This window comes from Zalophus californianus, chromosome 4 (genome assembly GCF_009762305.2).
Source record: "Zalophus californianus isolate mZalCal1 chromosome 4, mZalCal1.pri.v2, whole genome shotgun sequence".
Taxonomy (NCBI): domain Eukaryota; kingdom Metazoa; phylum Chordata; class Mammalia; order Carnivora; family Otariidae; genus Zalophus; species Zalophus californianus.
In genome coordinates, this window is record NC_045598.1 from 17,347,492 (window position 1) to 17,360,591 (window position 13,100).

Below are 13,100 nucleotides of genomic sequence, written 5' to 3' on the forward strand. Positions count from 1 at the left end.
AAAAATGGCCATTAAGTGGCCCTTAAGCTGGCTGCAGCTCACCACTGTGAGTGTGTCTCTGTGTGTCACACTGTACAGCTGGGTCGTGTTGCCGAAGAACAGCCATGAGCCCCGGCTGTAGCCGGGCTCACAAAGGCCCGCGCGGGAGTTGCCAGGTATGCCGCTCCGTGTACAGGGATGGGCTGTGCACCCAGCGGTACCTCTGGTCCACGCGTGGAGCTGCGGGTGCGCGGCTCCGAGCAGTGTGTCTGTGTGGGAGGATGCCTGTGTTATAATCTCTGAGTGGCTAAGTGTGGCCATTTGGGGGTGGCTGTGCACACGTTTGTGTGTCTTTCTGGAAACATAATGGTCAGTGTGTCTGTCACGTCAGTGCCAGTGGCCGTGTCTCCTATGCAGTTACGTGTGTAGATGCTTGTCCAGCTACTGCGGTGTGTGGCTGCGTGCGTGGAGCTGTGTTTGCTTTATGCAATTGTGTGTATGTGTCGCTGTGGCTGCTGGTGTTCAGCTGTGTGTCTGAGGCTGCCTCAGTTGTATGCGCACAGCATCGGACAAAAGCCCTAAGTAAGTTGCTGGGACTTCAGTAATTGGCAGCGAACCCCAGGCCTGAGCTGCAACGTGGAGGATCCGTCTTATTACAGGAAGTGTGTCCTCCTCTCCCTACCCACTGCTGGGCGGGCTCACTTTTGCTCCCAGGACAGGCGCCGCCTCTCTCGGCCACAGGCCCAGAGCTCTGTGCCCACCCAGATGCGGCCAAGAGCCTGGGCGCAGACGTGGCTGCGGAGGAGCTCTGTGGTACAGAGACCCTGCGGCCGGTCTGGCCTCTTTCCTGGCAAGAGCGCTGGGTACTTCCACAGGAATCCATCCCGCAGGGACATGGTTTCCTCTTCCCATTTCACAGAAGAGGACATTGAGGCCCCGAGAGGGAAAGCAGAGTGGTGAGCCGAGGGCCATAAAAGGGGTGAGGGGAAGCCAGGGCAGATCCCTTCCTCCTCAGCCAGAGCTCTACTCCCCCAAAACTGCCTTTCCTCAGGTGTCCGTGTCCCACCCCCCCCCCACCCCCGGCCCAGAATCTGCTGGTCCAAGCCCGGGGTCAGCAAGGGGCAGGGCTGTGAGGTGGAATTCAGGGGCTGAGCTCCACCACTCCCAGCTGGGAAAGCGCCCTCTGACGCGCAAGGCTCAGTTCCACTGGTTTTGGAGGCCCTGGGAATGGGGGTGAGGGGAGGCTGGGCGTGTAAGGGTGATAGGGCCCCAGCACTCCGCAGGTTTCTGTGTCCCGCCTGGCTGTCCCAAAGCAGGTGTCATTCTCTAACTCTTACCAAGCACCCGTACAAGTCCTCCCGAGGGCCTTACCTCTCTTCCACCCTCACCACTGCCCGCAGAGTCACTCCTTCCCAGGAGTCTCATCTCTTAGGTGAGGAAACTGGTAGACTCTGGCCTTTATACGGACACCCGCTCACTGTGTCTACTCTAGGGCTGCTTCACAAACCCCATGGCTCCAGTGACTTCCTTCTCCCCTGCTCTAAAGCTTCCCCTAAGGGTCCATCTTTCCCCAAGCTCCCAGAGTCACAGAATGGGCTGGAAAGACAGGTCCGGCTCCAGGACGGGGCTATGGATGGTGGGACTAGGAGGGCCTTGGCACAGGGTGAGGTGGGGGGACAGTCTCAAGGGCTACGCAGGCTCTCCTCTATTCCCTCTCCGGTGTGCCCAGGCCCTCCCAGACCCAAGGCCAAGTCTGCTCTGACCAGGCAACCTGATGGCCGCCAGCTTGAGGCAAAGATCATGGTGAGGATCAAACATTAACTTCAAGTTGGCCTGAGAGCCCAGGGCCCCGCAGGTAGGGCCATCAGTCTGGATTCTCCTCTGGGTCCGGCTCCCCCCTCCACCCCCCCGCCCAGGCCTACAGCCAGTCCCCCTTCCCCCCGCCCCGCGGGCCCTGAGGGCGCTGTGGCTGCCCCGCACCTGTTCGGCCCCCCGCCCGCCGGGGCCCCACCCTGCGGCCAAGTTAAGGGAAAGTTGCAAGTAGAACGGCTCCTGGAGCCCGCAAGCTGTGAGGTTGTGGAATACGCGGTCCCTTGCTGCTCCACCCCAGATCCACTACCGGGGTGAGGGATAGAGGCGGCTCAGCACCCCACATCAGCTCAAGTTCCTTTGCCCCTTCTCGGGCCACCCAGGATTTTGTAATCCACCCCCCTCCCCGCCGTTCCCCCTTCTCCCCCGCCCCGCTGTCGCCACCACTCCCCGGACTTTGCACACGCCTTGAGTCCCCGGACTCCGAGAAAGTCCTTTTCCAGGACTCGGTCTCTTCGCTCGCTTTCCCGGGCCCTGCACAAGCCACCCAGGGCCCCTGAACCCCACTTGTCCAGAGGGGCGTGAGCAAAAAGCCTCGTCCGTGGGGCCCGCACGATCCTGCCCCGCGCCCTGGGCCAGGCACACGCCCACCCTGGGGTTCTCAGCTGTCCCCAAGGGGCGCTGCGTCCTGCGCCAGCCGCGCCTCTCTCGGGCCCCGGCGTCCCGCACGCGCCTCCCGGGCGCCCAGCCAGCACGCGCCCCCGGGACTCCCGGCTCGCACGCGCCGCGCCTCCTGGGGGCGGGGGCTGTGGCCCAAACTCTGCAGCCTCACCGTGTTCTTCCTGGCCACCATCTTCTCCAGCTTTCTGGCGATCCTCAGCAGCTCCTCTTCCTGGCCCATGCTGGCGCGCGACGCCCGGCGGGGCGAGGGGCGCCGGGGCTGCAGGAGGCGCGAAGGCCCCAAACCCACACGACACACACGCCTGCGGGGGCGGGGCTCTGCCTCACACCCCCGTCGGCCCGCCCGCCTTGCAACCGCAGGGGGGAGGGGTGACGTGCACTAAATATAGACTTCAAGGACTCGCCCGGGCAAAGTTTGCCCGTGCGGGCGGGCCTGGCCTCCCGAGAGGGACGAGGCTTCCAGAGAGGGCCCTTCACCTCGGCCCTTCTGCCGGAGGAGATTTGGCAAGTGGGGAGGCCGTGGTCCCCGCCACAAGAGGCTGTCTCGGTGAGCGGGGCGCCCGAGGGTGCCCCAGCGCTCTGGGAGGAGTCCTGGCTCCCGCAGCTCTGCGCGGTCGCAGCTCCAAGCGGGCGGACCCAGCTCCGTGCCTGCGCCCAAGTGCAGGCGACTTGGAGCGCTCGGATCGTATTTCGTACGCGATCGTCAAATCCAGCTCCGCTCTACCGGTCATTCGTGCGCACGGCCTGTGTACACGCGTGTATCCAGGCCCCCTGGTTCCATCTACTTTGTTTGCTGCAGTGAGGTTCTGTGTTTCTAACAAGCTCCCCCAAGTGCCCCAGGCGCGGCTGCCCCTAGGACAGCTCTCGGAATAGTCAGGGTTTGGGAGATTCTTAGGTGCACCAAACTTTGAGAAATACTGAAATACTCAAAGAAAAACTTTGAGAAATCCAGGTGCATGGGCGGCCCCTAATTTATTCAGGGTCAGGCCACTGCCTCCCCAGTGGGGTTGGGTCTGGAGGGGTCATCTTGGGTGAAAGGAAGTTCACAGAATTGTGCCCCCACAGCTATGCGCACATCTGTGTTCCCGTGGAAGGACCTTCCGAGTGTCCCCAGCAGACCAGGGAAGAGTCCTAAACCAGTGAGCTTAATTAACACAAAATTACCCTTTTGCTGGAAGAGGTGCTTAGGGACCTGGAGGGGAAGCATGAAAAGTGGTCAGTGCTGTGTAGAGGGGGGCACGGTGGCTCGGAGTGTTCAGTGACATCTCTAGACTTTTTTGAGAGAACTTTAGAGAACCCCATCCCAGCCTGGGTCATTACTCTGGCTTCTTTTTTTTTTTTTTTAAAGATTTTATTTATTTATTTGAGAGAGAGAGAATGAGAGATAGAGAGCACCAGAGGGAAGAGGGTCAGAGGGAGGAGCAGACTCCCTGGCGAGCAGGGAGCCCGATGTGGGACTCGATCCCGGGACTCCGGGATCATGACCTGAGCCGAAGGCAGTCGCTTAACCAACTGAGCCACCCAAGCGCCCATGACTCTGGCTTCTAACTGCTGCTGAGTGACCTGGGACCATGGTAGGAAGGGATGGGTTTATCTTTCATTCAACAAATGCATTTTGAGTGTCCAAGGCTGGTCCCAGCAAGCTTGAGATGCAGTCTATGGGCAAGAGAAAACCTAAGCAAATTTGGATGCAATCAATTCTGTATTATCACAACTGGGGTGAGGGTCAGGAAGAAGTGAGGATACTTTAAGGACACCGGGAACTGCACCGGTGGAGGTGTCATCTGCTCTGAAGAAATGAAGTTTAAACTTTGGGGCAGGAGTGCAGCGTGGGAGTTGGAGGCAGGAAGAAATGAAGAAACATTCATTCATTCAACATATATTTATGGAGCACCTCCAATGTGCCAGGCAGTTCTAGCCCTGGTCCTCTGGAGAGGAACAAAACAGTCCTCCTGGAGTTCTGAATGTGCAAAGCTTAGGGATGGGAGTGGGCTTGGCGTGTCAGGGCCGGAAGAACTGAAATATTGGTGGGGCTGTAGCACAGAGGTTGGCTTGGGGGCAGACAGGGCAGAAAGCCAGAGATGAATGCGGTCTGACCGCGCCAGCATTATGGACCACTTTTAGGAGGTCAGACTTTATCAGTTTGAGATGTGGCGAGGTCTCTTGGCCAACTCCCGAGCAACCTCTGGGTTGAAGGGACAGCTGTCTGCAGTTATTTAGGACTGCTTTTTTTTTTTTTTAAGATTTTATTTTCAAGTAATCTCCACACCCAATGTGGGGCTCGAACTTACAACCTCGAGATCAAGAGTCACACACTCTACTGACTGAGCCAGCCAGGCATCCCAGGATTGCCTTTAGAAAACAAAAACAAAAACAAAAAACAAAACAAAGAACAGAGTTGATTTTCCTCAAAGTTCCACACAGTTCCCACCCTGAGTTGTATGACATCAACAGAAGCCAAGACGCCTACATCATTGGGGCTCAAAGGACCCTAAGAAAACATCAAGTCCAACCCCTTCATTGCACAGATGGGGAGACCGAGGCTCAGAGAAGTCCAGGGTTGCACTGCTCAACCGTATCAAACACTGTTGGTACCCACGTTATTCCCTCTGTCTACCCGTCCTCATTTGGAGATCACGGCAGGCTGTTCCTGGACGCACCTCCAACACCTTCCCACATCTTGGAATGAGGGCTTCAGAGCAGGCTGAGGTGCTTGGGAATTGACACCCCCAGGAAGGACCCCTCAGCCAGTGAGAAACCAGAGTTGGCGGTAAACACACCAATTTTTTCACTTTCAGTGGGACAATTCAGAGACGTGTTCTTTTTTCTTTTTTAAGCAACTTCTATGCCCAACATGGGGCTTGACCTCATGACCCTGAGATCAAGAGTCGCATGCTCTACCAACTGAGCCAGCCAGGTGCCCCAAAGACATGGTCTAATCAATAGTCCCTCAGAGATCCCTAAGATAAACCCTAGTTCATGGTAGTAGCCCCTCACTAACACACCCCCTATTGCTTTTTGACCCACTGCTCCACTCCCTACCTTCTCATTATTTCCTGGGATCACCTTAATAAACTACTTGCCCTCAAATCTTTGTCTCAGGGCACCTCAAATTGAGACAAGGCCTGTGGCCGACTTAAACTGCTGGGCTCCCGGCCCCCCTGCCAGCACGTTTCCTCCGCACCCGTGTTTCTGAACCTGTGCGCCATTAACATTATGGATGGGATGATGCACTGTTGTGGGGGCTGAGCTGTGGACTGGAGAAAGGTCAGTATTCCTGACCTTTAGCCACTAGATGCCAGTAGCACCTTCCAGTTGGCAACGGTCAAAAAGTTTCTGCATTGCCAAACATCCCCTGGGGCTAAACCAGCCCAGGTTGCAAACCCCTGTTCGTACTGCCCTCTTCCTTAGTAGGTCCAGAGAAAGAATTCCAGGCCCCAGGATTCCCATCCCTTCCCTATTGTTCTTCAGATCCCACAAATGAAACCACTGGAATTTAATCAAAAAAATCTTTTATTAGAGATGAGTGAGATAACAAGTCTGAGATGAACAAAACCAGACGCTAGAGGCCCAGAAGACAACCCCGTTCCTGTGGGATCCCAGACCAGTCAGGGCTCCAGGGTAAACAGCCCAGCCTCCTGGGCCAGACTGCTTCGTTGGCCATTGGCACCCTCTGGCCTCTCCTGTTTGGCCTGGCCCATCCCTGCCAGGGCCCAGGGCCTGGTGCCCATAAAACCGTGTTAGAAACTGATGATGGCTTAGCTGTACCTGTTTTCTAATATGGGGCTGAAAGTCACGGTGGCACTTCTGGGACTGGGAAGCAGAACCTTTAGTCCCTGCCTTCCGGTTCCTATTATTCTCCTTCCTCCTTTCTTAGCTCTTTTTTCCCCCAAGACTGGAAGGCTCCTGACTGTTCCGTTCCTTCCTGCTACATCCAGGAGAGTAGGCAAGTGGGGGTTACTCCTCGTCTACTTCCTGGCTGGGGAATAGAGCAGAGGTCCCCGGGAGGGTTGTGCTGTCCCTCGAAAGGAGTGCTAGTGAGTATTTACTTAACAGGCGGTACAGCATGAGCACTGGCCAACCAGGATGGGCACAGACAATGCAGTGTCCCATTGGTGTAAGCCAGCTGACTGCCTGTCTGCCCCTGGGCCCGGGACCATCCCCTGGAGTCTAGCCCTGCCCATTCTCAAGCCCAGCCTTTGGGACCAGCGTCCCAGAAGGGGACCACATCTGCAAGACCCTTGTCTTACTCGTGTGGCATCTGGACATAGAGAGAAACTCAGTAAAGTCCTAGACCAATGAATGTCCGCTTGGAGGAGGAGACAGCCGCTTGGCTGGCAGAAGCCCTGGTCTGGATGATGAAGGTGGGCTGGTCCTACTCTCATGGAGTCCCCAGACTGATGGTAGAAACATATTCTGGTCTGATGCGAGACTGAGGGTTCTGCAGCTAGAGCTAGCTCACGAGTATCAGACCCAGCCATAGGGCTCCCTGGGCGGTGACGGGGTAGAAGGGAAGGAACCGCCATCAGCCCTAACATGGAAGGGCCCTGTATCCCTGGAGGGGGCAAAGGCCCACGGTAGGGAGGAAGGCCAGCCACAGAGGTGCAAGAGACAGACAGAGCAAGACCCAAGGGAATGGACATCTCAGTTCCCCAGTCTTGTGGGCTCAAGGCCTAGCTCTGAACATTGGGGTCCAACATGGGGCTAGTTCAGGCATGCAAGGGCCAGCAAGGAGCTAGTCTTGCAAAAGCTGCACAGAGTTTCCAGGAGAACCCCTGTCCTGGAGCCCTCTCCTTCAGTGAAGCCAACCTGGGGAGAGAAGAATGAAAATTGACATGTTCTAAGTACCTGTATTATGTACCAGCTATTTGTCTCCCTCAGTTCCACCACTGTCTTATCGTGGATAGATGAAATTATCCCCATTTAACAGACAATGAAACCAAGGCTTGAAGAAGCAAAGCCACTTTTCGTGGTCCTCCACGCCCTACAGCCCGAGTTCTTCTTATCACACACGTCTCAACAACAGGTATCAATTAAATGCTGGCTGACGGGATACCTGGCTGTAGACACAGATTGGGGTCTGGTGCCTGACTCCGAGGGACTGAGGATGACGATTCCTCAGAGAGCCCCAGCTCCTGCCCCTGCTGTCTCCCACTCCCAGCACGGACAACCACCGCCCCCCCCCCCCCCCGAGGGATTCCCCAGGGGAACAAGGAACAGTGGATTCATGCTCAGCCCAACTCGCTCTGTCCTGTGCCCACTCCCAGGTTCCCCAACTAACTATGGGTAACTGTGAGAGACTTCGGGATTCAGCAGGGAGAAGCCGGATTCAGGGTGACAGCTCTTGTCTTGTCCCTATCACATGCCCCTCTGCCTGGCAGCTGGCAGTCCGAGCGGATTCCAGGAGACTCCTACACAAGGAGACACTTAGGCAAACCAAGGGCTGCTATGCAGCTGCCCTAATCCTGCCTCATCTGCAGGGAAGTGAGCCACCAGCCTGGCTGACACAGGTCTGCTCATCTTCCCCTGTGAGAAGCCACAGCTCAGGCCTCCTCACCTCGGCCATCCCTCAAGACCTGGGCTCTCCCCAGCTTCATGAGTCCTGGGCTGGAGTGGGAAGGGGGTGCACCAGGCCAGGGACTGGCCAAACTGTGGCCAGCCGGCCTCCTATGTACTCCGGTCATGGGCAGAGGTCCCCATGACCCCACCCCACCCACCTACTGTTGACCAACTCTGCCTCCCAGGTGTCCTGCCACCACCCCTCAAACCACAGTCCCAGAGCTCATACCGGCATGTTCCTTGTGGGCAGAGGCTGTCTGGCTGAGAGACAGTCTTCCAGGCTCCAGCCCACCCCGCCGATAGGAGCGAGTGCTCTCGGAGCTGGAAGGCAAGGAAAGGCCAAGGTGACCTCATGCCAAGATCCTCTTAGAGTGGGGGAGAAAGAGCTCAAGGTATAGGCTGGGGCCTAAGACAGGTGGGCAGAGAATCCTCCAGGGCCCCCGGCTGGGTCCACCACAGGCTGCAGAGGCCTGGAACCGGAGCTTTCCTGTGTCTCCTCCCCCAGACTCCAAACTGAAAGGATTGTTTGCCGGGAAGGAAGGACTGGATCGTGGGTTGGAGATGGGACACAGCAGAGATCCCACTAGAACCTCTAGAAGAAGCCACGCGGGTGGGACTCAGCCTTCTCTACTCCATCTGCAGCAGTCTGGGTCCCAGGCTCCTTCCTAGCTCTCCAGGCCAGACTTGGGGGCAGGTGTGTGAAGGGCGAAGGGTCTACTCACCCTCTACTCAAGGGCTAGCATATCTCGTTAGTCATGGGCCTCAGAGCTGGGAGGTGTCCCAGTCTTTAGGCAGGCACCATTTCCAGGTGGGGAAATAAATGATGTGCAGAGGGGTCAGGAAACTTGCTCAGCTGCACAGCTGGGCTCTTACCTGAACCTGACCGGGGGATACATCTCTGCAGGGGTGGCTCCAGATGTCAGGCTGGATCGGGAGGGGCCCTCCTCAGAGCTGGATGGGGTTTGGCTGGAACTCACAGCTTCCACAGGGCTTGTGAGGCTGGAAGGCGTAGAGGCTGGACTGCCCAGGCTCTCAGGGGCCCCGGAGGGCTCTGAGCTCAGGCTGGGGACTTCAGAGCGATCTGGAATCAGAAGTGATAAAACCTGTCTTTATCTCTTACTCTGTTCTCAATTTCAAAGCAATCCTTGGCCTCTAGGGCCTATCACGGCTGCCCCCACTCCCCATGCCACCCACCTGTCCAGTGTTCCCCTCCAGCTTCTCCCCACCATGCTTGGGTCTCACTGGCTATGACAGCTAGCCCACGCTGACGCGCTGTTTTGCTTCTGCTCCCCTCGCTCCTCAGTGTGGACTCCTCTGCTCATCCCTCGGGCTCAGCTCAGATGCTACCTCGACAGGACGCCTTCCTCAACCACCCCTCAGTCCCAACAGGACATGTTCCCCCTGAGCTCCCAGAACAAGCTTCTTCATTCATTCAACAAACAATTCTTGAGACCAGCCAGGTGCTGAAATACTAGTCAACAGAACACTCGAATTCCTGTCCTTTTGAGATTTACATTCTTTTTTAGGGGGGGCGGGGTGGGAATTTACATTCTATACCATTGTGTCTAATATTGTAATGAATTGCATTCCGGCTTTTATTTCCCCCACTAGGCCATGTCTCAGTAAACCACCCCCCCTCCAAATACTGGAGACACAGTGGATGGTCAATAAATGCTTCTCTCTCTTTTTATTTAAGTAAAGCATTGAGGAATTTGGAATAAGACAGACCTGGGTTTGGATCCCACATTGGGGACTTAATTAGCTGTGGGATCTCTGACACGTTACTTAACATCTCTGTTCCTTTACCTGTAAGGGGAAGATGATAACCTCTACCTGGTAAGCGATTGCGAGGGCAGGAGGGCGGCGTGGACTAACCCAGGCAGCCTTAGCTCAGTGCGCCGGCACACAGTAGACCCTCCATGAATGGTACGATGAGCATTTTTCTGCGCAGCCAGCCATACCTCCACTGGCATGTCCTGCACGCCCTTGGACCGCCGTCCGGGAAGGGTTTTTGACCGGCAAGGGTGGGGGGCAGGCGTCACTCTGGCTCTGAGGGGCAGCTGATCCCAGGCTGGTGATGCTCTCATAGGTTTTGTTGCTGAGGTCGACCCTCCCACTGGCCCAGCGGGCCTGGGCTGTGGGCTTCAGCGGGGAGCGCTGCAGGGGCAAAAGTATGGGAGAAAGGACAGTCGGGTTCCTCCATTTAGCCCTGCCCCTCCCCTCACCAGGCCCAATCGGGCTCTTTCCATCTGTAGTCTAACAAAGGCCCGAGAGAGGGGGCAGGGACCCACCTTCTCTTCCTCGTCCTCCTCACTGTCTGAGCCAGGCTCAGTGGCGATTCCCCAGTTGTAGTCCACGTGCAGAGGGAAGGCGAGGGTCCCAGCCTGGGCCTGCTCCAGCTGCCAATAACAAAGCCCTGGCAGTTCAGAGGGTCAGGGGCTCAGCCGAGAGAGGGAAAGGGTCAGGGGCTTCCCCTCCTTTCCTAGACCTCACCAGCTCCTCACACTCCTTGTGCTGCTTCTTCCTGGCTATGTCCAGAGCTGTCTCTCCTGCCTCGTTCACTGTGAGGGGTAAAGTCAAGGGTCATGGTCAAGGTCAAAAGGCATTATAGCTTAGAGGTTACAGTGGGCCTCTGGAATCAGATTGTGTTTGAATCTTGGCTCTGCTACTTTCTGGCTGTGTGAGCTTGGGCAAGTTACTTAGCCTCTCTGGGCCTTGATTTTCTTACCTACAAAATGAGTATAATACTTGTAACTTCCTGATGAGGTTGTCGTGAGGACTAAAGGAGTTCCTATGCCGGTAAATAGTAACTATCATAATCACTATCATTCGAGTTCAGCTAGGATTTATTCGGCTAGGTACTTTCAGAAACATCCTTTTATCTTCTTCGCAGGTCTGCTAGGTCAGTGGTGTTATACCCATTTTACACACAAGGAAGCTGAGGTTCAAGAGATGAATGGACAAATCCCAAGGTCACAGAGGTGCTCAGAGGCCAGCCAGGATTAGAACCCAGGTGTGTCTGCGAAGTCCGTGCTTGTTACCAGCGCTCTCGGTCTGGGAAGAAGGCAGGAAGCTCCACACGAGGGGTAGTAAGGAAGGGAAGTCTGCTGGGGGAGGAGTTGGGAGCCCCACCTGCGCCAACCGAAGCTCTCCCTTTCAGCAGCAGCCTGAGGCAGTCAGGTTGGTTGTAGAGTGCAGCACAATGTGGTGCGCTCTTCCCGTCAGCAGCCTTGGCATCCAGGTGACCTCTGGGGGTAGGAGGCCAGGGAGGAAGAAAGGGGAACAGGGGGAGGGGCCAAAGTCAGGGAGAACAAGAGGGAGGGGGGAAGGCTTGTGGAGAAGAGAAAGGGACGGGGTGGGGGTGGAGGAAGATGAGGAGGTGGGCAGACGGGCAGGCAGGGTCTCACCCGTTCTGGATGATGAAGTCCACCAGGGGCAAGGAGGCGGGGCTGGCGATTCGGATCGCCAAGTGCAGGGCGAGCTCTCCAGATGCCTGGGTACACATCCACACCTCTGAGTTTCCCCCAGTTCGCCTGCCCCCAACCCAATATCATCCTCTTGAACTCTTTTTTTTTTTTCAACACCCTCTTGAACTCTTGCTGCCCCGACACCTCCAGATATAAAGCTGCCAGAACCCTGAGAGAGGAGACTGCAGGGAGGGAGCCTCATGTTTGGGAAGAGGGCAAGAGACCATTCCTTCAGGCTTCCTTCCGTGGCTCTGCCTCCAGTAACATGTGCTTCCCAAACTTGGTTCTTAGCCCCGGCTTTCTCTCTCTGCTCGCCTCTCTCACTGGCCCCCCAGAGAGCCCAGCTAAACCTCAGACTTTCAGCTCTCACTCATGCACAGGCTGTTCCGAATTCTTACCTCACCTAAGGGCTGCACCCTCACTGCCCACTGGACAGCCCCACCAGGATATCAGACAGTTCAAAGACATGACATCCATTTTTCATGTACAGTCAGTAACTCCTGTCCATTTAACCTTTCAAACGTCTCTGATACCCTTCCCCTCCCAACCCTCTGGCTCATGTGATGTTTGCTACTAGAATCACCAATGCAATAGCCTTCCCTGATGTAATCTGACTCACCCTTACCCATGTCCAAAGCTAGCCAAGGAAAAAAAAGATACTAACATTTCTGGCACACATGTTATATGCTTGGCCCTTTATATACATGACTTCATTCTCACTTCAACCCTCGGGTGCTATCATCCACTCATTTCACAGATGAGAAATGGAGACTCAGAAAAGTTAAGTCACCTGCTCTAGATCACACAGCTAGGAAAAGACAGAGCAAGGACTCTGGCCCAGGTCTGCCTGATGGAATGCTCCATACCATTTACCCCTCGGGGTTTGAGCAGATGTCAGAGTGGGGGCAGAGGGGAGTGACAGCTGGTCCTGGAGAAGGACTGGGGAGTATGAGAGAGCGGGTGGGGTATAAGTGGCCCTTGGAGGTGGTCCTCACCTGCCCCTCAGGCCCAGGCAGCAGCTGTCCAAAGTCCTGCCCGTTAGCGAAGGCCTCCAGGACCGACAGGAGGTCCCGGTTGCAAATGGCCATCCGGAGTTTCTGAGGCTCGGGTGTGGACCGGCGGGCAAACCTGTGTTCCACATACTTGGCCACGATGTAGTCCCTGCGCGTGCTCCTGCCGAGGTCAACCAGTCTCAGAGCATGGGCCGTTTCCACCCCGCTGACCCCTGGAACCATCCCACAGGAGCTACGGATCTCCTTTCCCCCGAACCGTGTCCTGGACTCTTCCAGATCTGCGGCTCCCTTCTCCCTAGACTTCTGGTCCAAGATCCTCCTGAGACTATGGGAGCTGGGGAAGCAGAATCCCCAGCCAGGACGCACCTCCCAACTCCCATCTGAGAATCCCCTTACATGTCACTCTCAGCTGAGGGTTTAGGGCCGCCATGTGAGGGCAGCTGAGCCTCCATGACCTCATTGAAGCGCGTGTTTCCGATGTTCAAGGCCAGCTGAGGTCGCAGGAAAGCGATGGGGGTTAAGACCAGTGCTTAGGACAGCGCCCCCTGGGGGACCGAGCCTCCAGAGGCCGGGCCCCGACCCTCCCCTTTCC

At 56.4% G+C, this 13,100-nt stretch overlaps 2 protein-coding genes across 3 annotated transcripts in view; both read right to left on the reverse strand.

Moving 5' to 3' along the window:
• TCEA3 (transcription elongation factor A3) overlaps positions 1–2,968 on the reverse strand; it is a 36,287-nt gene extending 33,319 nt beyond the window's left edge. The window contains exon 1 of one of the 2 annotated variants that reach the window (XM_027625183.1): positions 2,621–2,968. In XM_027625183.1, coding sequence (XP_027480984.1) covers positions 2,621–2,689 — 69 coding nt within the window. In that variant the 5' untranslated portion in view covers positions 2,690–2,968. The remainder of the gene's footprint in view (positions 1–2,620) is intronic. The other variant, XM_027625174.1, reaches the window with a different exon arrangement.
• Positions 2,969–5,998: 3,030 nt separating this feature from the next.
• ASAP3 (ArfGAP with SH3 domain, ankyrin repeat and PH domain 3) overlaps positions 5,999–13,100 on the reverse strand; it is a 47,799-nt gene continuing 40,697 nt past the window's right edge. Inside the window, 12 exon segments of the mRNA XM_027625161.1 lie at positions 5,999–7,242; positions 7,245–7,278; positions 8,258–8,305; positions 8,307–8,349; positions 8,902–9,109; positions 9,990–10,185; positions 10,320–10,427; positions 10,522–10,589; positions 11,161–11,276; positions 11,436–11,521; positions 12,491–12,668; positions 12,905–12,999. Of these exon segments, the coding sequence (XP_027480962.1) occupies positions 7,205–7,242; positions 7,245–7,278; positions 8,258–8,305; positions 8,307–8,349; positions 8,902–9,109; positions 9,990–10,185; positions 10,320–10,427; positions 10,522–10,589; positions 11,161–11,276; positions 11,436–11,521; positions 12,491–12,668; positions 12,905–12,999 (1,218 nt within the window). The 3' untranslated portion in view covers positions 5,999–7,204.